General features: G+C 41.0%; 2 protein-coding genes across 5 annotated transcripts in view; one reads left to right on the plus strand and one right to left on the minus strand.

Annotated features, from left to right (window-relative positions):
* The window catches only part of ABI1 (abl-interactor 1), a 57,535-nt gene extending 39,596 nt beyond the window's left edge, over positions 1 to 17,939 (plus strand). For 2 of the 4 annotated variants that reach the window (XM_009864804.1, XM_009864806.1), the window contains 6 exons: positions 2,760 to 2,900; positions 5,026 to 5,126; positions 6,257 to 6,337; positions 8,011 to 8,187; positions 15,313 to 15,498; positions 17,052 to 17,939. In XM_009864804.1, the coding sequence (XP_009863106.1) occupies positions 2,760 to 2,900; positions 5,026 to 5,126; positions 6,257 to 6,337; positions 8,011 to 8,187; positions 15,313 to 15,498; positions 17,052 to 17,227 (862 nt within the window). In that variant the 3' untranslated portion in view covers positions 17,228 to 17,939. Of the gene's footprint in view, positions 1 to 2,759; positions 2,901 to 5,025; positions 5,127 to 6,256; positions 6,338 to 8,010; positions 8,188 to 11,033; positions 11,121 to 15,312; positions 15,499 to 17,051 lie in introns of all 4 variants that reach the window. The other 2 variants (XM_009864805.1, XM_009864807.1) reach the window with 2 other exon arrangements.
* A 915-nt stretch (positions 17,940 to 18,854) lies between these two features.
* Positions 18,855 to 22,518, minus strand: part of PDSS1 (prenyl (decaprenyl) diphosphate synthase, subunit 1) — a 21,762-nt gene continuing 18,098 nt past the window's right edge. Inside the window, exons 9-10 of the mRNA XM_009864808.1 lie at positions 20,049 to 20,129; positions 18,855 to 19,307 (exon numbers count right to left, since the gene is read on the minus strand). Coding sequence (XP_009863110.1) covers positions 19,167 to 19,307; positions 20,049 to 20,129 — 222 coding nt within the window. The 3' untranslated portion in view covers positions 18,855 to 19,166. The remainder of the gene's footprint in view (positions 19,308 to 20,048; positions 20,130 to 22,518) is intronic.

Here is a 22,518-nt window from a genome sequence, read left to right on the forward strand (position 1 = left end):
GCACCGTAAAGCTGGCGGGCATGGTTGTGTTGGCTTCAGATATGTTGTAGGGCTAAGGCACCGTGAAGCTGGTGGGCATGGTTGTGTTGGCTTCAGATATGTTGTCTGGGAGAACTGGGGAGCTGGAAAAACAAGGAATAATGAGACGGAACAGGATGAGGATCAGGAGCAGTGGTCAAGGAAAATTAGAAGCAACAACTCCTTTTGTTGGAGACTTAGTGATTTTTAATCCTGATTTGATGCTTTGCTGCTTCACGATAGCAGTGTTTGTTGTGTGTTCTGCAGAGAAATTGCCCTAGAGATTTCCTCAGCATGTTTTGTAAAAATTCCCATTACTCAAGGGCATGCAATCAGTATTGCAATTGTGTCTCTTATCCCAGCTGGGAAATAGTTGTTTATCAGCCCTGGGAAGCTGGGCAGCACTTTCCTGTCCTCTTGGACATTTGCTGGCGGAACAGTGGCGTTGATGTACTGGTGAGCTGCTTCTCTCTCATGCTCCCCCCCTGAACAAGCCAGAGCTGTTTGGTTGCCTTAGCTGATGGCTGATGAGGATTAATCATCTGAATGTCATTTCCAGATGAGCTTGACAAGAGGCAGCAGTTGGCTGAGGGGGAGGAATAATGTGGGTTCCTAACAGAGATTTCGATCTGCTCTTCTTGTTCGGGAAGCGCAGCTCTTGTCTTGAGCAGCCGTGTGCTCCTAAAGCATGAAATATCACAGGCATGACTGTTTCCCTAATATATGCAGAAAAAATTGCTAGAAGCCACAAGGATACCACTCTTCTCCCTTTGATCCACAAAAAAGAGATAAGCACGTAAAATCAGAATGAGCTTGGTGTGTAATACGGGCCTTTAAGTATGTGCTGCCTATTGTGCAGCTCGTCCCTCCAAGGCAGGACTATCTAAAAAAGGAATATTGGTGGGGAGGGAGTCCTGCACAGAAATCATGTGGAACGAAAAGGGAAAGGGACTGCAGGAAGCCGGGGTCTCTTCATGAGACCCAGGGGGAAGCTGTGAAAAACCTCAGGAGCTCAGGTTGGAAGTACCACAGGAGAAGGAGGGAATTGGTGGAGCTGGTTGAAGGGAGTGATTGCGGTTGTGCATCCTGGGGCAGAGCGAGGCCCTGGACTCCCTGTAGTTCTCCCTGGTGGCAATGGGCATCAGCACCACGCTGAAGCCTTGGGGGCCGTGGGGAGTGCTGGGCAGTGTCAGGAAAGAGCATTTTCCTCCTCTGCGTTAGGCTGGCAGAAAGGCAAAGGGAAGAATTGGACATGAGTGATGGACAGATACTGGTTTTTGACTGCTTAGGAGTTTGAGTTCTTCAATGAAACTGAGAAAAACAAGGAGAAACCGAGGTATGGCTCAACCTGAGGATGTAGCGGGGGTTTGCTTTCGACAGTATTTTTAAATTGCAGTATTTGTTTGACAGTATTTTTAAATTGCGCAGGAAAAATTAATAGTACTACAGAGCTGAGTAGTAGTTCCTATTACCAGTGCATTCTGAGGTAGAATACTTTAAAACATTAGTTTTCAAGCTTATTTCTGTTGGAAGCACATTTAAAATTTTCCTCACGTCATTTTATTTGGCAATATTTAGAGCTTTCTCTCCCTATCACAACTGGAATGCAAAGTTTATTTTTCCCACGGCTGATCTATTTTCGCAGATCTATAGGTGGTGGCAGTCTGCATATTAAAAGCATCTGGGCTTCTTTTTATGAACAAACTAATTTACAAACACCACAGTGCATGCAAACAATTACACTATTTCCACTTTTCTCTTTGAGAGATTTTTGATAATAAAACGATGTAGTTGCATTCCATACCGTAGAAAGGAAGTCAGTAAGTTTTTTTTAAAAAATACCAGAAGGCTGTATAATTTACCAGCGGAGTTATGACCAGTAATTGAACAAACGATGAAATGCCAGTAGTTTCGTATTTTTGTTTTTGCTTAGCTGGTGCATTGCCAAATTCCATGTCTTGCAAGGGGTCGCTTGGTTACTGGTGAGAACTGAAGAACTCTGCAGCTGAGTACAGTAAATGCACTGTTTTTAAGGCAGTAGTGGATTGGATAAATAGATCTTGAAAGATCTATGTTATATTTCTGACTTGATGCGGTCTGCTAGGTGACCTTGAAAGTCTCTGGGCTTCGCTTTGTTTGGCTGCAAAATGAAGACAATGAAGCTCATCTTCGAGGCACTTTAAAATCTAAGTGGTATGAGATTGCTTGATTACAGCGTGAAAAAGTGCTGCCAGGAACAGCACTGGTGATTGCAAATGTAACTTGTGCTGTGACTCTTTTAGCTTTGCTGTTCTGTTAATGAGTTGAATACCTTTAGACAGGAATACTTTTGGAAAGCATTTGGAGAGAAGGGGAAAGAGGAAATCGTTATAGTGGAAGAGTTTGTCAGATGCAGTGTACTGAAAGGTAACCCCAGAATATTATGCGGATGCAACTATTGTGTGTTATGTACTTCAAATAATATATTTTGGGTGGTAAATTCAGTTTAGGCTTTTAAAATCAGTTTATGTGCTGTAGGCCATCTTGCATGGATTTATCCACATAAGAACCCTTTAGAGAGTTGAATGTGACCTGTCTACCCTGCCCAGTGGAATTTGTTTAATATACTGTAATGTGGGTCACTGTGCAGTGATCTCTCATGAAAACTGAAGAAAACGTATGGCTTCACTACTTCATCCATTTATCCTTTTGATCTTCTGATCCTTTATCTTTCTGTCTTCAAATCTTTTTTCCTTGTCCAGACGAAATACTCCTTACAAAACCCTGGAGCCAGTCAAACCACCAACAGTCCCCAATGATTACATGACCAGTCCTGCCAGACTGGGCAGTCAGCACAGTCCGGGAAGGACAGCTTCCTTGAACCAGAGACCAAGAACACACAGGTAAGGCATTTCTCACCGTAACTCTTTCCTGCCTGGTGTGCTGATGCTTACTAGAGTCACAGAAAAGTGGTAAAGCTTTCTGCCTGTTGGCTTTTTGTTGAAAGGCAAAAGGTGAGTTATTCTACCACTCTGCAGAATTTCGCTGTGTTGTTGACTTTTCTAACAGATGGTCTTTCATATTCTATAGAAGCCTCATTATACCTAGCAGCTTACTTCCATAAACACAAGCCTTGTTTTATATAATCAATATATCTCATTTTATGGCATTTGTTTCCCAAGCCTAATGCGTTTAAAGCTGTTATTAACCTTAGCCTAAAATACACTTGGACTTTTTGTTGTTGTTGTTTTCAAGACTGCTAATTGCAAAGGGAATTTTCTGTTGATTAGAAACACAGTGATGAAGGTAATCTGAAAGAGCTGATTGCCTTCTTTTGGCTAAAACTTAATGCTCATAGTCAATGCTAGCATAATAGAAGTAGAAAATAAAACCTATTCACAAAGCAGGTTTTGTCATCAGCCAGTTGTTTCCATATGCTTAAGGGCTTGATGAAAGAGTAGTGTGTGTTTTGGGTGAGAAGAGTGTTCAAAGTGTACCTTCTTGGGCTTTTTTAAATACATATTTTTTTTCTCAAATTGCAAGGCTAGATTATATTCTGAGCCTCCTGAGGAAGTTTTTTTTTTTTCCAATTTGATTTTTATCATAGGCTTCAAACTGCAGGTTAAAAACAGATGAAAGAATTCAATGTAGCGAGAAGTTTGAGGTTAGCTTAGTTTTTAGTGAGTTTCTTTACTAATTTTTCCTTTTTAACTCCCAGTAGGCAGTTAAACACAGTAGGTCACTAGCGGGGGTTGAGAGAATATTTTGGACACAGTTGATCATGAAGTACTGTCAGAATGAAATAACTTCTAAATCTGGCTGCCACGAAGATCTTGTTAATCTTTTTAGCTGGCTACTGTGAATGCTCACTACTTGTGTCTCACAGGATCTTCTTTTATGTAGACTGCAGTTAGAAATTCAGTCGCAACCATGGTGACAAGGTCTAGAGCAGACAGAACACTGATTTTGAAGGAATAATCTTGGCTTCCATTTTAGATCACCGATTTTCTATTTTGTAACAGTGTTATTTTCTTAAGATATATTTGAATGATTGGCACTTCACTCTTGACAGCACTGATTTGCAGCTACCCAGGAATGGTAAATAAACTATAGCATCACTAAGTACTCTTTAATTAGCATAGATGGGTTAACATGGTGTTTTGGCTTCAAAACATCTTGGCTACTTGGCTCTCTTTTATATTATCCATTTAATCCATGTAAATCCAAGCCTTGGCCTAAGGAGTGCTCTTGGATAAGAATAAAGACAGATTCTGCCTGAATCTTGATTCCTTTCAGCTCCTTCAATGAAAAGAAGTCTTATGGCCTCCAATGACGTGTAGAAGTGGTATCCAGTAATTCAGGAACACTGTGTTTTATAAAAATCTGTATTTCTGGCCTCTGATTTGTGTATCATGTAGTGGTACTTAGACAAGGACACTTAGACTTGTGACCTTGCTGTACTGTTCAGCCTGTCTTAGAAACTAACTTCTTGCACACAAGTGTGTGCATGGTCGGCGCAGCGTTAGATACACAGCAAATTATCTGCACCATATACCACACTACACCTCACCCCAACTGGTTTATTGTGGCTGTTCTCCATTAAAGAACTCTCAGTCTAAACTTCTGTTCAGAGTAGAGGAAAACGTGCCTTCAGCTGACAGCATAAATAATCTTAAATAATTATTTATAATTTAAGCACAAACTCTTCCAGCCCCAGCTTACCACTTTCGATTATTACAAGGCCCCAAACTATTACTGCAGTTGTTACTCTGTTGCCTTAGAACTGGTATGGTTGCTTACCTTTTAATTTTTTTAAAGCATTTAATTATACATTTTATGTATAGTGATGTTTACCATCTTAGCTAATTCCATTTATTAGGAGTGAAATGCATCCAGATTTGATTAGCTGCATGCAGTTGTAGGTAGACCGAGAAGCATTTTATAGGGGACTTTTCACCAGTCTATAATTGACTGTTGATAGGTCTTTGTAGGAAACGCTGTGCTAATATTTGTGTTTTTCTTTCATAGCGGTAGTAGTGGAGGAAGTGGCAGCCGAGAGAATAGTGGAAGCAGCAGTATTGGCATTCCCATTGCCGTGCCTACACCTTCACCGCCAACCATTGGACCAGGTATGTGGGACTCTCCCCGTGTTAAGGCTGTAATGCCAGTCCTTTTTGTTTGCAGAGTGATTTTTGACTGAATAAAACTATTTTGAAGCACAGTCCTAGTCAGAAAGTCTTTTATGAGTGCTGAGGGACATCTAAGGATTTAATTCTTTACCAAAAGCACTTGCAGAACAATCACTTACAAAACAGCGGGTGGTTAAAACACCTTTGTTGGTCAGTGTTTTTACAAGATAATCAAAGGCGTGGAGGGGGTAGAAGGAGAGAGATGTATCATTTTGAAGTTTTTTAAACGCCTGTCTACAATTCGGCACCTCTTTATGCTCTGAGAAGCAGCAGCAACTATATACATGTTTAATAGGAAATGCCTTCTAAAGTTTACTAACTTTACCATTTGCTAATGGTAATATGTACTTTTCCTTTTTTAATTAAAGTCTTTACTTCAAATAAAACGCAAAAGATTACCTACGAAAACACTGCTAGCAGTAGAATTCAGGCTTATTTGACCAGTGTTGTTTATGCTCTGGTTAAAGTCTGAAGTTGCTAAGCTGGGATATGGAGATCATTGAGAGAAGCGGGAGAACCAGTATGTCTAAGACAGCACAGCAATAAAAGAGAACCATGTATCTCAGCATCCAAAGAACGCTCCTTTATTTTTAAGAATGATGAATGGTGAGAATATATGATTCTTCTTATAATAAGACAGCAGAATTACCTTGGTAATAAACCAGCTCAGGCCCTTCTTTATTATCCGTGTATTTTGTAGGCACATAGAACTAATTTGCACAAGACAACAGTGGAATTTTGGTGTAATGAAATTTTGCTATTGCACCTCTTAAATCTCATCCTTGGGTAAAAAGTCTTCACTTTCTTGTGCACATGTAGACTTTCCTTTCCGAGGTGTTTCTGATCCTGCAGTGGTATAAACAGGCTGCTGTTGTCTGGTATTCCATAAAAATCAATGGGAATTAAGACCTGCAGGTACAGAACCCTGTGTAGGATCAGCGCCTGAGTTTGTATCAGTTCACCAAAATTCAGTTCAGTATTTATTTGGGAAGCCTATCAAGTGCCCATGCTTTCTTATTTATTTATTTTTAAATATGTGGCCTAATTGGGAATGTAAACTATTTTGTTAGCACACATTTCTGTTCCTCCTCCTCCTGGAGCCCCGCCAGCACCACCACTGCCACCACCTCTCCCGATGGGCAGTCTGATAGGTGAGACTTGTGTCACTGCTGAAGTGATCGCAGTCATACTGCATAATCAATAATCACCTCTTCCTAATGGATTTAGTGAGGGCGTTTTTTCTTCTGTAGTGGGGTGTACATGATTTAAGCATAAAAATCAGTTCTGGGTTGGTGTGGTTTTTTTTTCTTTTCTTTGTTGTTTTTAAACAAGTCTAATCTCCACTAATTTCCTGTGGTTAAAGCCTCTGAAGGTAAATGCACAAGGTACAGGGAAATGGCTGCTGGTTGCTTTAAGTCTCTCATCATGATAAAGCTGAGATGCAATTAGTCTGGTCTATAGGAACTCAAAATCAGCTTGAATATTGGTATTCTGCTGTATCACTCCTTCCTGCAGCTGAAACTAGGCAACAAGAGTTGCACTCTGGCTTGAAAGTGGGAGCTGATGTGTAGGGCGACGTATGTGTTCTGTCCTGTGGGAGGAAGGTGACGGAGAAGCAGAAGTGCCTGGCGCAGCGGCTCAGGTTTGAATCTGTAATGCCGCAGGCGGGTGGTAAACTGGAAGCTTCAGGTTATGAACTAAGACGTCTTGAAAAATTGCTTCAGGCATTACATACAGCTGTTAGGACGGGATCTAAAAGCAGTAGTTGTCAAAACAGGAAGAAATACCCCACCCTTTCCTATCACAGGCTGATGACAAAATTCATTGATTTTTTTTTAATGAAATTAGCTTTAGAGGCTTTGACCCACATAACCATTTGCACTTTCCCTTACTGAAGTGTTAAAGGAAAGTGACTTTGAATAGCATTACAGCACTGCAAACTTCTGATCACGCACTGTTTGTGTGTTTGTGTCTGTGCATTTTTTGCATATATTTTTGTATGTTTACATTAGATATATGCGTAGATACGTAAAAAGCACAAAAGATTTTATTGCAAAACAATTTTTGCATTTAAAAATTGCATTGATCCACATGACCTCAATGTGTGAGATTCATTAGTTTGCAAGGTGTGATTCCGTTCTCTGTTTCTGTCAGCGATTAATCCAAAAGAGAACTTAAATTGTTTTATTAACCTTGAAGTTTGTGCAGCAAGCATGTGGAAGGTAAAAACAGATGTTCATCCTGAAGAATGAGTGACATGTCTTTCTGTCAGCTGGCATGGTGATTCTGCTTTATTTAGTGCAAATTCCATCAATATAAAAGCACAACTAGCAAATATGATTGATAAATGTGCCAAGTGTCTGAATCTTACGACATTTGTTTTACTGTTTTGTTAGAGTGTCTTTTTATATTAGATTGAAGACAAGTACTGGTTCAGAATGGAAGACATTTGCTTTGAGCAGAATGTGGATTTCTTTTTTCTGTGTACTTTTTAATAAAGGGTATTATTGCATGTAGAATAACTGAGATATGCTTATGAGTTGGAAGCTGATTCAGTTTTCCAGTCCAATCCAGCCTCTCAAAAGTAGCTCTCAGCATTTCTCAGATACCCTTTATATGAGTGTTGGTTTACGTCCTGTTTGTTTTTTCTCATTATTGTTTTTAACAGGGGTGTTTGTTTTCTGTTAATCTCCTGTTACTGTTATTGGAGACCTGTAATGAAGTATTTCCCATGTTCTGGGCTTTTTTCTTTTTTTCTGCGTTCTATCCCAAGTAATGCTCTGCTTAAGTCTTTTCCTTGGTTCCTCTGGCTAATGCTTTTCAGCTGCTCCGGGTTCAGCTCCTGGTTCCCAGTATGGCACAATGACCAGGCAAATCTCACGACACAACTCTACCACTTCTTCAGCATCTTCTGGTGGATACAGACGGAATCCTTCTGTGACTGCCCCATTTTCTGCTCAACCTCATGTTAATGGCGGGCCTCTTTATTCTCAAAATTCAAGTAAGCTTCTGAGCTCTGAAATCACAAACTGTTTTGAGCAAAAGGATTGTAAAAGCATGCATAGCATTTTAATTCATTTATAAAGAACATCAATCAGATTACTGCTTTCTTTCCTAAAATAGAAGGAAAAACAAACAAGAAAAACGATATTGAAGGTGTACAGTGATTGCACTATATGCAATTATACTGTTTTCCCCTCTGACTCGTTTGCTGTTACTCATGACAAGAAATTATTATGATTGCCTATCTAATTATAGGCACATTATACTTAGCATTTCAGGTGTGCTTGGAGAACATAAACTAAACCCAGATTTTTTTTGCAGGAGACCTAATACGGTTGTAGTACAGTCCTTCCACTACTGGGCTAGTGGCAAGAAAGCGCAGTCAGAGCACAGCGCTCACATAACAAACCTTTCCCATTGCACAGTTCCTCCTTGTCTGTCTCCTTCCTAAATACTTTCCTGATTCCAAGTTTCTCCTTTGTTCTTAGTTTCAGGTTTGACTGTTAAGGAAGAGCTCAGTCTCTCTCTTTTTAGCAGACTCCTCCTCAGTGCTTCGACACTGCCAATAGTATAGATGGAGGTGAATGAGGGAAGGGGTGGACCATGGGCAAGTGAGCAGATTTTAGTCAGCAGCATCCTCCTTGCCCACCCAGCAGGGCAGACGAGGCTCACTGCAGAAAGATCTGCAAAATAAGGATCTGCTCGATTATAGGTACAAAGCTGGTTCTACCAGCAAACTTCTTCCTTGCTGTTTCCATAAATAGTGACCAGATACACACAGAGGAATTAATAGTCCTCTAATGGTTTCTGGTGGTGTTCTTTGGTGTGCTGACTCTTTAAACTTCAGAGTGGTATTTCTTTTAAGAAGAAATGTTGATGTTTAGGCTGAAGATCACTTTGGACCAGTGTTTGCTGTTGTATACTTAACTCTTAAGGAAAGAATGCAAAACGTTTGGGACACCGAGGTGGAAAGTGTTCTCAGTGGTTTAGAAGCATTACATTTATCAGAAGGCATTTTTATATGCAGACACAGTACCTATCCTCCTCCCCCAATTCGGACTGTCCTCCCTCTTTCTCTCACCCATACTGGCCCCTCATTTTCTTCCTCACTTTTGTTTCCCCAAATTAATTCACCATTAACAGAAACTCTTTCCTGTTTGAACAGTGTTGAATAAACAGGGCTTTATTTCTGGAAGTAGTTTAGTTATCTTAAATGCTGTGCACACCACTATTCCTGAGCATTTACAGTTGTCCAAAGCAATTTTTTGCTCAAATGCAGGTGCTGTTCCTTAATCTAGCCTCTCTGGTGTTTTCAAAATACTGATTGTCAGCATTTTTTAAACAGTATTTTGATGGGTGTGGTTTTCTACTTTAATTCCTTTATTTCTGTATCTGATGATTTTTTTTTTATTTTTTAATGCTGCTGTCTTGACATTAAATCCAGGTCCCATGTTTCCTTAAGGTTTTACTTTCCATGCTAACAAATACTCTGTTTTTTCTTAGATGTTTACTTCAATTTTGTGAGAAACCTGTTTGTTCTCCCTCTTTTATTATCATTTCTCCCATACAGTTTATCTGATTATTGGTTTTGTAATGAACTAAATGCTCCATTTTTATTCATCAAACATTAATCTTAGTTATGGCTTTATTTAAAACTGTTGCTTACTTGGAAGTACAGAACCTCTTTCAAATTTGGTTCCAACTGGATTACCCTGCTGAATTCCCACTTCGCAGGAATTTCTCTGCTTTGATGCAAGAGAAATCCCACTGAGAAGGGGCCCGTTATACACAGAGGAGCTGATGTTTTGTTGGATTTTTTTTTTTTTCTTTTTGATTTTTCATCCTTCCCTGCTTCATGGGGAGACGTTCTGCCAGAGCTGGTCCTTTGGATGGTGTGCCCTGCTGCTACCGTGCCTCTTTCCTACCTGCAGAGGGAAGAGCTGAACGCCTCGGCTGTCAGCCCAGCATCTCTGAGCACTGGTGCCATGTGTCTCCTATCTCATTGCTCACCAAATAGGTACATACATTAGAGAAGAGGAGCTTGCAAGTGCTTTCTCAGGAGCTCTGTGCGCTAGCATAGCCCGCTGGAGCTGTTGAAGCCTTTGCCAGCCTCTTAGGTTGCTGAGTGCCTTCTAACCACAGAAGACTTAATAATTTAAAGGAAAGCTCCATTCTGCTTTACACCCATCTGGTTTTCCTATCAACAAGCACCAACGTTGCTTTTCCTATGTAAGACAGAAACATAATAAGCCAACCGGCTGCCCCCGCAGAACAAAATTACAAGAGGTGCTCTCTGTATAAATATTACTTGCAGCATTGGTTCCCTTGTGAAGTAGTCCCCTTTGCTCTGCGTCAGTGCTGCTTTGCTGCGCTCCACGTAGCGCTCTACTCTTATTTTAGAGGAGACGTCCAGAATCCTGCGAAACATCACCTCTACTTCTGGTAGCGTACTTTTAGAAGATAACTGCTAAATTTGGGTAATCCTGATCTGGCAGCAAGATGAAAAGCTCAGTTTTGTGTGCTCCGCAAGTGAAGCTGAGCAAGTCCCTTCACACACACACCCTGTGAGCTTCCAGACGCGCAGCCTGCGCTTGGCTTTTTATTCAGCTGAACACAGGGGTGTCCCTCGCTTTTTGATCCTGGATTGGCTAACCATGAATTCAGCCTTGTTGGAAGCACAAGCTTGAAGAAGGTTCTTCAGTGTGTGTGTTCTTGTTGTTCTCTACATACTTTGTTTTGTGGTCCTTGTTACTGACGGCTGCTTTTGTTTGTTTCTTTTTTTTTTTCTTTTTTTTTCCTTTGTCTGTTTGACTTTCCCCGATATGGTGTATGTGTTGCTACCAGTTTCTATTGCTCCACCCCCTCCCCCTATGCCTCAGTTGACTCCACAGATACCTCTCACAGGCTTCGTGGCCAGGGTGCAGGAAAACAGTAAGTTTGGAAAAGCTGAGCTGTTAAAGGGTAGAGCCTACTTTCTTCTAGCATGCATGGCTGGCAAGTCAGACTCTATTTTATTTCCTTTTCCAGAAGCTAATACCATCTTGCATTCTAGTGTCAATATGCTATTGGAGCTGAAGGGCACACTCTTCAATAGCTTATAATGTGCATGATTATTACTGACCCGTTTAAGTTCTGAACTGCAAATTTATTTTAGAAATACAGCGTGAAATATGTGGCATATGCTTGGTGTGAAAGCAGAAATGTATCTTAATTAAAAATAATAATTTCATGTTGAATCCCATCTGAGGCTTTTTCACTAGGGATAATTGATTAGTTTTTATTAGAAAGGCTGTCAAATTACGTACTGTGTAACCATTGATTCTAATACTGTAGTAGTTTTCAGGAAGCTGTACAGTCAATTGAAATGGGCAGTCTTATGACCTAATGCCATTACAAAGGAGCGTGTAAGGTATTTCTCCTCTCAGCGGCCTTTCATTCTCTGTTTCTTTGTGTTCTGTAGCCAGATTCCCTATTGGGCTTCTTGCAGCATAGCTCTGCTTGTTAGATTTGTCAGAGATAGGCTCCTTGGCTATGATCTCTGCTGCAGGGTGTTTTATGTTGGTAACTGTGCTTTTACCATTACTGCTTGATCCATTTCAGGTGAGTGTTACTGTCCCAAATGCCACTGCAGGCGTAAAGTCATGTTCCCAATCTGGGGACATCTTTGCTGAAGCAGCACATTGCAGTTCTGTAAACAACAGAATGAATCCAGTGTAGGTAGAGCATGAATGTTTTTCAAGTGTTAGGGGGGTATAGTGAAGTTTGTGGGGATCTCGGGGGCTATTACTACGTTGTAGCTATGTAGCTCCAGCATATATTTAGGGACCCCCCAGATGTGATTCGTGCTGCTCTTCAACTTCCCATTAGAATTTTTAAGCGGTCACATTCTGAGTATTCCCCTAGAGGTAGGAGGTCATCTCTGAGGTTCTTATTCAAAAAGAAGGTATTTTGGTGGTGGGCTAGGTAACCAGCAAGAATCATGTTGATGTAGAATAGTATGCCACAAACCTGTGTTGATGAACCTTTCCAAGGTTCAAGGTTAGAGGTAAACCTGCTGAAGATGAAGGTTACAGAATGTCTTCACTTGCAGATAAACTTGAGAAAATTGGCACCTGCTTCTGAACTGTTCCAAGTATTGTCCTTCTGGAGATAACACAGCCCTTGGGAGAGCAGAGGTGAAGGGGACAGGCTTATTCATGTGTGCAACAACAAAATGCAAGCTGACTTGTGAATGAGATTGCAGCAAAAACAGCTGAAGCTTGAAATCCAGTCTTAGGAGTTGTTCTTTTTATTTTCTTTCTTTTAACAGTCCCTTGGGTTTGAAAGTTGTATAATGAGTATGGCTTTTAGCTGCTGCTGCTGCCTCATTTTGGAGGCAGGAGTGCGTGTGGCAGTGTGCGCATACGCTCAGCAAAACTGGCTGGAGAGGCTGTTGTTGGGTTTTGGCGTGGTGTGCTAGACTTTCATCTGCCTCGTTTTCTGCAAGAAGTCTACGGGGGAGTGGAGTTTGGGAGACGTGTGGGTAGGCTTGTCTCTTCCTTATCATAAAGATCTGTGGGTTTGGAAAGCAACATCCTCTGCTCTGTGGACTTCTTTCAGAGATCGAGGACAGAGGGCTTAGAAACTCTGCAATGCCCACTCTTTTTTCCTGCGCCTTGTGCCCGAACTGTGGGTATCTCCTTCAGAGAGGTTTCCCAGTGTATCCAGTGCCCAGGGACAACTGATTGGATGTCAATTGCTGTACTGTCACACCCTGTCCCTTGACGAGGAGTCTGCTAGTCCCCATTTAAAGAACAGGGATGTGAATGCATACAGGAGGAGACATCTCAATTAAATACTAGTCCTTTCACCCTTTCTCATGAAGGGTGGTTTTCCATATGCTTTTCCCCCTCCCCTAGGAAAAGTAACGTTATTCGCGAATCTGCCTGTTTTAAGTTCAGAACCAGGAAAAATCTAGGTTAAAATCGAGGAGCTGGGGGATGCTTCCATGGGGTGACACTTGTCTAATTTTCTGTTCCGTTCTCTCCCCTTGTTTAAAAGTGAAGTTGAATTGTTTTATATGTTTTGCATAAAGCACGCAGTTTTCGTACTGCATCTCAGTTTGGATATATGTTGGCCCTTTCACACTTGCATTTCCTGCCCTATTTTCTTCTTTTGAAATAAGCAACTTCATTGTTAAATAAACACAACTTTTTGCATTTCTTAAGGATTTCTTAAGATCTCAAAGTACTGTTGTTCAATACTGTTGTGTTTTTCTGGCTGCAGACAGAAATTAAAGGGAGGAATACATTTTGTGAAAGATGTGCTGAAACTACTGCACAAAACCAATCCATTCATAAACGGTGTTGTCATGTGTCTGTGGCGGATTAACGAAGCCTGGCCGAGAGTGCTGTTCAGTAACAGGGGCACGATGTAGCATTTACTCGGCCAAAGACTTAGTTAGTCTGTCTCCAAGTGGCATAAATGGGCTTGTGTATGGGAGAGGAATCACTAATACCCTGGCAGGCAGTCTTACTGGTGGAGGTATACAGCTCCATCATGCTGTGGGGTATGCAGCTTGTCTGGGCCAAGTTGAAGATGAGCTGGGCTTGCAGGTGAAGAATAGCCTTTGCTCTTCAAGGAGTAGAGAGGGGGCTGGGCACCAGGGCTGAGGCAGATTCTGCCCCAACAGCTCCTGCTGGCTTCTGCCTCCTCGCAGCAGGAGGTTTGGCTTCCCCTATACCAGCGCAGCTGGTCTGACCTGGCTAAATGGGAGCTGTGCTCTAGCCCCTTCTCAGGGGCATGTGGCTGAAGAGCAAAGGTTAGTCACTGCTGGAGTGGTGGCCAGGTGAAAGGAAAGAATAATAAAGCAAACAGAAACCCTATTTCTGATCTCCAGTGCCACTGTAATGAGCAGTAGCTAAAGCTTTGCTTAGTGTTCTTCCCTTGCTCTGCAGCTTGGCTTTGTTCTCAGATTTAGAGTAGTGTGCTGGAGCTCCGCGTTCTGGAGCACATGCCCAGCCTGATGGCTCCTTCCAGTCAAACCCTTTCTTAGAGCTGTGGTGTTCAGCCTGTTTTTTCAATGTGCAGACTCCCAAATTTCTTGTAATTAAGTCTGTTTTGCTATATAACAAAGTTGAGATGATGAGAGTAGCTTCGTTTCAGTAACTGTTGGCTTCATAGTGCTTACACCTAGGTCTGTGTGTAGTGGAGCACAGTTCCCAAGGAATAGGACAAGTGACTTGATGTCTTGCATCTGAGCGTTCTCTCTTTCTCCCTCACTGCCAGCTGCTGTGAACATTACTGAAAACTAATTTGATGAACTGATTTTAAGAGTGATTTGTACCATAATGCTTTCCTCTTTCCCCCTTTCCCAAAGTGACTTGTAATTGTGCTGATTGGAGAATCTCAGGGCAGGGATTTGACATTTTGGATTATACACTTAATTCCTTGAGCACTTTTGCCCCAAGAGCAGCAGCTGCCCGTTGTAGTTTTCCATTTATTAATTGAATCTTAGATGTGTGCACATACGCAAGCTAGTCTGCAAGATAAGGATCTGTACAAAGCTTTTCTTCTGCAGAAGGATTACTGGACTTTCTCTTACCTGGTTCAGTCTGAAATGCTAGTCTCCTCCCTTTTTTATGATCCAGCAGGAAATCTTTTTGTCCACTTACTGCTAGCTCTGAGAGAGAAGGAATCCAAGGAAGCAGTGTTCAGAAATAAAGTGACGAAGGATTTGTTAAAAAGCAATTGAGCTGCTGGTCCAGTCCAGAGGCCTGTTGCTGCCTGGCTCAGAGGGTGCCACTCGGAGTCCTCCCATAGCGAACTGCTGCAGCTATAGCCCCTCAGCGCATGGACTTCAGAGCAGCAAGCTTTCCTCTCTGCTGGTGTTCAGCTTATGCCCTGCAGCATGTGCTTTGACTCTAGTAGCATTTTTACATAGATTTGACCACTAATAACAAATGTAGTTGTGTGTCGTAGCCGTTAATACAAAGCCTCTGTTTCTAATCGGTGCATGGTATTATAGTGCATGCTGTGTGTGTCGTTCCCCCACCCTTTTTATTCACAGTGTACGGCCTCAGGTTTGTTTGCATCTCCACACTGTTTTGATTTAAGAAAAAAAATAATCTCCAAACGTTTTTAGTTGCTGATAGCCCGACTCCTCCTCCACCACCGCCTCCAGACGAGATGCCGATGTTTGACGACTCTCCTCCTCCTCCACCCCCACCCCCTGTGGATTATGAGGATGAGGAGGCTGCTGTTGTGCAGTACAGTGATCCCTATGCAGATGGAGATCCTGCTTGGGCACCTAAAAACTATATAGAGAAAGGTAAGAGAAACATTGCAACTCTGTACCAGAGTATGAGAGGATTAATGGTATCTGAAGGGAATGAAGGACTTAGCCTGGGTTCGATGAAAACAGTCATTGTCCCTGCTAAGTCAAAACTCAAACCATTCTTTTAATACTTTGTCTGTGGCTACACCTAATGTGGTAAAATAAAATCCTCCTTTGGAAGGATTATAAAATACCTCAAGCATTCTAGAATGGATAAAAAAAATGCTTTGTTATGAGAAACAGATGTAAATTGGGTGGCTTTTATCTTTGCTGAGCTGCTGGACTGTAGGTACCTCAGGATTGCTGGGCAATTGTCTAGAAATAGTGTTGCAAAAAGGTCAGAACGTCCAAGCTCTATTTATCCCGTCAAAGTAGAGAGCTAGAGTGGGTCATTAGACTTTCAGCTCTTAAAATGCAGCAAGGCTTCCTTGGAGACCCGTCAGTGACTCTTGATCAGCAGACTATAAATTGTGCTTAGGTAGGAACGCTTCTAGGAAATGTCTCTTCCCATGAATAATTGAGATGTGCTGGTTTCCTGCCTGTGGAGTCATCTGTGTTCTGACGACAACCATTTTGTCAACAGCGACGTTGCAAGTTTTCTCTTGCTCTGGCTGGTGGGGTAGTGCGTAGGAAATGGAGCGTAGGGTACCTGTGATACCTGTCGTGGCAGAACTGCTCTGTTCCATTGTCACTCCCACGTGGACTGTGTGCAGGAAGTACCATGGGATGAAAATAACTGGTACACCGCAAGTGGTACACCGAATCATGATTTGCTAGGCGTTACGGCACCAGATTTCTGAGAATATAGGTACAAAAAATAGGAATTCATCAAACAAGTCAATTGCAAAAATCCATGTTAACGGTTTTAAAGAGTAAGGCCACAATGTCCAAAGTTTGTATATTCACAGCAGTAGTTTTTAATTCCAGTATTACTGGTGGCAACAATTACTTTCCTTAGGGAAGTCTTTGCTTTGTTAATTGCAACGAGTTGGAGGTTGGGAAGAGTAATGTATTCACCAAGCAGGTACGGAAAACGAGCTGACGTTGCTGTAAATTTGCTGCTGCTTTTTCCTACAGTAACTTTTATACTTGCACTCACTGCAGCACTTTGAAAAGAAATGCCAAAATTTCTTCCCACATAGCAGCTCTGTAGCAAAGACTGCCCATTTCCATACAGCGGCTTTCTCTAATCACCAGATCCCTATGGAGGGATCTGTGGAGACAATCTGACCCGCAGTGATGGGCGCACTCATGGAGCCGGTTATTTCACAGTTCAGCTTTTAAGTGTCCATATACTCTTCTTTACTGTTGCTGTAGCTCAACTGAGTGTTCGGTGTAGTTGCCACGCACTTCTTACTGGTGGCTAATATTGCAAGAGAAGTGAAATTTCATTTTCTGGACTTAATGTTCAACAGAGAAAGCAAGAGAATTCATTACAGAAAATCCCAGGATAGCAAGCTAGTCTTTTAAAAATTAATTGTACCTCAAAAAATGTTAATACTGGTGCTATTAATAACATGCTAAACATGTCCCTGTTCAATCCACAGTTGTTGCTATATATGACTATACAAAGGACAAAGATGATGAGCTGTCGTTTATGGAGGGTGCAATCATTTACGTGATAAAGAAGAACGATGACGGCTGGTATGAAGGAGTTTGCAATCGAGTAACCGGCTTGTTTCCTGGGAATTACGTTGAATCAATCATGCACTATGCCGATTAAATCATTTGCTTTTCAAAGTTGGGTCTTGCATTCAGTCATACCGTGATTATTTACAAGGGGTAACTAAAAGCTAACAGGATTGTCTTAATATACTTTCAAAAAACATGTGCCCATTTCTTCAGGCCGTGCTCTTTTAATGGTATGATTGAATGTCCATCTCTCTTAAGTCTCTGGAGACAGTACGTCTCACCTGATGGCAATTTGTAAAACAAGCAACTGTCTATAACTGGTTATACTTATTTACTTAAGCATTGTTAATTTTATGACCAGCCTAAATATTCTGGGGAAGTAGGGTATAATATTTAATGAACCATGATCAGATTGTGCCATTACATTTTTCAGTACAGCATGGTAACTAACACTATGTTAGACTAACATATTAAAATCTGGATGAGAAGTTTATTGTTAGTGCTGGTCATATTACTTTTTGTTTAGACTCTTTGCTCATTCTTGAACTATATTTGTTAAAAGCATGCATACAAACTTATGTATTGAAATATACTTTTTTAAAAATCCAAGATGCTTCCAATTGTTGTAATCTTTACCTGGAGTATTCTCACTGAAGTCTATTACAATGAGTTGTTTGGGTCTAAGGTGTCCATGTGAATCAAAAATGGGTGGTCTTATGTATGTGTAATTTGTACCCGAGTTTTTTTAACGAGTAAATTTACATTATGACTTTTTCCATTCATAAATATATAAGTGAACCAAAGGTCTTGTCCATTACTTTGTTGGTTGGCTTGGCAAAGACGTTTGGAATGCTAACGTAGCAAAATCATGGCTGTGTTTTCCCAGGCAATGTACTAAAAAGCAAATGTTTGTAATGTGACTTCAGCACTCACAGAGGGCAAATAAATTAGATATGAAACCTGAATTACATATTTATACATACTCTTAAAAGTTCTTTTCTTCCAAAATTGATTACAGCAAGGATTCTTGACTGAATCTGGTTCTCTAGCTGCAGGAACTTGGACACAATCTGTAACTGACATTTCTCAGTGGAAACCTTTTCTGTCCGGTGCTGTGCTCAGCAGCGCAGGCTCGCCTCAAGACACCACCAAGGGGGAGCAAACGCCATGGTGTCAGAGATCACAGGCAGAGATAGCTAGAGATGATGTACTGCCCTGCTCCACGCAGGAATGTGGTAACACTGGATAATTACTGCAAGAGGAATGTGTCTGGGACTTCAAAGCAGACTTGTAGGAGAGTACTGAATATGCTCCATAAATGAGTGATGGAGTTGAAGCTTTTAACTGGCTGCTGAATCCTTCATTTTTAGTGTGAGTTAGAAATACCGAACCTTTTGTTTTCTTAATTGTAGCAATCTTGACTTCTGCGTCTTGCTAACTGCTACCACGTAGCATCCCACAGCATACCTGTATTTCATTATGAATCGGAAAACTGCTCATTGACGTATATAACCAATTAAAAGTCTACATATAGTCTTCTGTAATAAGCCAATTTCCATATATACGCTTTCAGGTACTTTTGTAGTTTCAACAGCCAGGGAAGTATTCAAACCACCTCTCTTCAGCATTTACCAGACAGTAATGTGTATGCTCTGTTTATTAGTGTGAAAAAATGAAACTTGGAACAACTTCAGTTCTCATGTTTGTATCTGATTTACATTTATTCTCACTGTGGCCTTTGTGCATCAATGTGTAAACATCTTCCCCAGCCACCCCCATGATTAATAGCCCACACTAAAACAACTGTACAGCACAGTCCGATTTGCTTGGGATTGCATGGCTTCCCACAATTAAAAACACTTCGAATTTTTTTTTTTTTTTTTTAAAAAAAGTAGAACTTCAAGGAAAAAAAAGGTGGTTTTTTTTTAAAAAAATAATTTTTGGTAGCACATGTCAGAAGCAATTAACTTTTGAAGTAAATGTAGGCACAGTCTGGTAAGTAGCTGCCAGAACGAGTGGAAGGAATTCTCTCACTTGTCTCGCACGAGTACCATTTCTGTCAGCTGAATGAGGGCTTCTCTTTCAGGGGACGGCCGGAGTTTACTGATCTCTCTTGTAGCTTCATGGCAGTAGCGCTGGGCGAGGTAGGTCGTTTGCTGCACACCATCACTCTTATGTAAGAAGACAGTTAAAGGTAATGGGTAACTGGTCAGCCTCCTTCCTGCCTTTTGCCTCTTCCAGTTACAGGAGGAAGTTTTAGGGTCAGTAAGTACCCAGAACGCTTAATTATATTCAGAAGGGGAAAGGAAGAAGGTTCATTCTATACTCACTGAATCCTACATCTCTTCCCCAAAATGTCAAAATGTTAAAACTCATCCATGCTAAACTTATGTACATTTACAAAACCCTGGCATTAATAACATACTGCTCAGCAGGTTTAACCCCTCTCCTCCTGCCCCAAATAGAGATGTACAAAACCAACATGCTGTCCTTAAAAAAATAGGTACTAATTTTGCACAGACAGTCATTCAGTCCAGAGACAAAATTGATACAGAGTGTGCACTGCAGTTACAAGGCTGACTGGAAGTTACAGGCCGCTTACACCAGTTGTTGGATACAGCTACTCTTCAGCTGAAGGAACTGAGTTTCATGCATGAACTTTTTGCTTTTATTATGTGGATTTTATGCTATTGGAGAAAAAAAAAAAAAAAGCTTTTCAGTACCTAGCATTTCTGTAAAAACACTGTGCCAGTAAGATAGCTGAAGAGTACTAACCTGGTATTGTACAAAGCGTGCTACTTAATATGTCTTTGAAAATGCAGCTCTGCTATTTTACTTCAGAGGCAATGAATTTCAGATTGACATCAGCAGGGACAGCGCTTTAAGAATTAAATATTTGGTATCAGTCCTACCTGCAACACGTATTTCCGAGCACGTTCAACGTCTCCTGGCTTACTGAATCGTCTCATTATCATAGCATTCATTTCTGGAAACTAAGCACAAAGGGAGAAGGTTTTGTACTGCGTACGAGTTGTTTTCTGCACAGCTGCCTGCCATGCTAAGGGCAAAAAGAAACCAAAGTACAGACCTGTTCCCCTGCCACTGTGGGAGCTCCAGATTAATACCTGCAGTCTGCCTAGGACTGTAGTATAGCAAAGCCCAGCCATTTGAAACTGAAAACTGCTTGGCTCTGGTGGCTGTAGGTGTTTGGTAGCAAAAATCAGTACCTGCCATTTCATGCTATTGAGCCGATGTTCCAGCGTGGTAATTTCTGATGTGGCCACTTCCAGATGTGTATTCTTGTATCACTAAGTATGGGTAGCGCTGGCCCACCCAGAAGGAGCACCTCTTCCCCGACATGTACAACAGAGAACTCGGAGGGGGTTGGTGTGTCTGTACTGCACACTTCAACCTGTAAAACCCTTCATACCTTTGACTGGTATATCCACGTATGCTCTGGTATTTTATATACATGGGCTCTGCCTCTGGAAACCTCATGACAACTATAATGTATTTTGTTTTCAGTCATACATAGAATTTGGAGTTAGTACTGGATGCTCAATTCCCTAAACTGAAGTCAGCTGTCTGAGCAAGTTGCTGCATCACTTGCCTAAACATGCAGGTGCTTTCTTCAGCCAGTCCAGAAATACAAAAACCTGGTGCTTACCAAACAGACTTAAGGCCACAGCTCAAGGCAGGTACTCCGCAGAAAAATTATTTTCTAAAGGAAAGAGGTGTTTGTTCATCTTCTCTGAAAGGGTCATAGTCTTAACAAATACTATTTTATTGCCACTGGTGAACAACAATCTGCTTTCCTTGCACACCTTTGGCCCTGAAACTGTAGATCTACAGCCGTGTTAGGGAACAAACTGTGTAGCATCCCTCGCTGTTGTGACACTTCCCAATTACTCATAGGTAGTTTTCTGGGAAGATGCATTTAGAAATTTATTGGTGGTGGCTTGTACTTGGCTTTCTCTAGATCCTAGCTTTCTTCACATGTAATGACAATTTAATTGCAATGTTCATAGAATCCATTTTCATATTTACAATTATAAAGTATATATATGATTTCACATTTTATATTTCAGCAGTAAAGGATACAAAACACCTCAAACCAGTAATGCAGAGCTATTACTCAGTTCTCCAGCTATAAGGAGCAGTATATAAGCAACTGACAGGAATGCATATAATAAAAATAATCCCTCATCCTTCAGCGGCACTAGTTTAAGAGTGGCTTTAGACTTAGTGTTAGACTAGTGTATTCCCCTAAAAAAAAAGAATGCTTTTTTAACAGAGTGAACCAACTTTAAATAATAAATAGGTCCACATCAAGCTAAACATTTTTGTATAAAGGCCTCTCCTTAATATTGTCATGCACAGAAATGGATTTCAAAGGGAGGGGAGAGGACAAGAAGAAAAAGAAGGCTGTCACTGAACATCCAGAGCACATTAGGAACAAAAGTATGTTTGCCAAGACAGTGTGAGGATTACCAGATATATTAAAGGATATGCAGGTTAGCAGTAATACTACTTCCAAAAGAAAAGACAGTCTAAAATGTAATTGTTAGTTATAGGCGATCTCCAAGTCCTGCCTCAGGAGTTTTTTCCCTCAGATACAGCTAGATGAAACATCTTTTACTAGCAGCACAGTTAAGTCTCTGTTGAAGCTCTGAAAATTTTTTAGCACTTATACTTTGTTTATATATCACTTAAGGCTGTAGTGCTGTGCTTCCAGTTTCTTGAAAACAGCAGGAAATTCTCAGCAGAGAAGCTTTCCGGTTAATGTGGAAAACTGTGAGATGGTCAAGTTATCTTTCAATGCAAAAACATATGCTTCCCATCTATCAAAGATACAAGGAAAAGTGTTTAAAATGGCCTACAAAGAGAAGTAAGACTTTAAAATAGAACGGACAGTTTATTTTCTTGTATTTCCATGTTATGAACTCATTTATCTTATACAGCTAATTAAAAGATAAATGAAGTTAAAGGGATAGCTAACCCAAACAAATGAATAAAAATAGTTTTAATTAAAAAAACTGGACTACTCAACACCGACAAGACTGTCAGTGTCACCCCTTCTCTTCCAAAATCTAGAGGATTTGCCACACGTCTTGTTCTCTCTGTAAATAGCTTTAACACATAAACCAGCCATTTCACAATTGCATCCTCTTTCTGTTATCTCAGTCTCTCGCTCTTCTTTACACAGCTCCAGTGGCTGAAGACTAACAAGATACTGCTGCTCATCAGCAAACTGAAATAATAATTCAGGAACAAGTTTGTGAATCTCCCAGATGAATCTGGGGGAGGAACTGACAACATGGAGGAGGTTGTTCTCAGCCTGTGTTTGTCTGCATTCTTAAGTAGCTGATACTCTTTGGCATT

Source organism: Apaloderma vittatum, unplaced genomic scaffold, assembly GCF_000703405.1.
Source record: "Apaloderma vittatum isolate BGI_N311 unplaced genomic scaffold, ASM70340v1 scaffold1552, whole genome shotgun sequence".
In the NCBI taxonomy this organism is placed as follows: Eukaryota; Metazoa; Chordata; class Aves; order Trogoniformes; family Trogonidae; genus Apaloderma; species Apaloderma vittatum.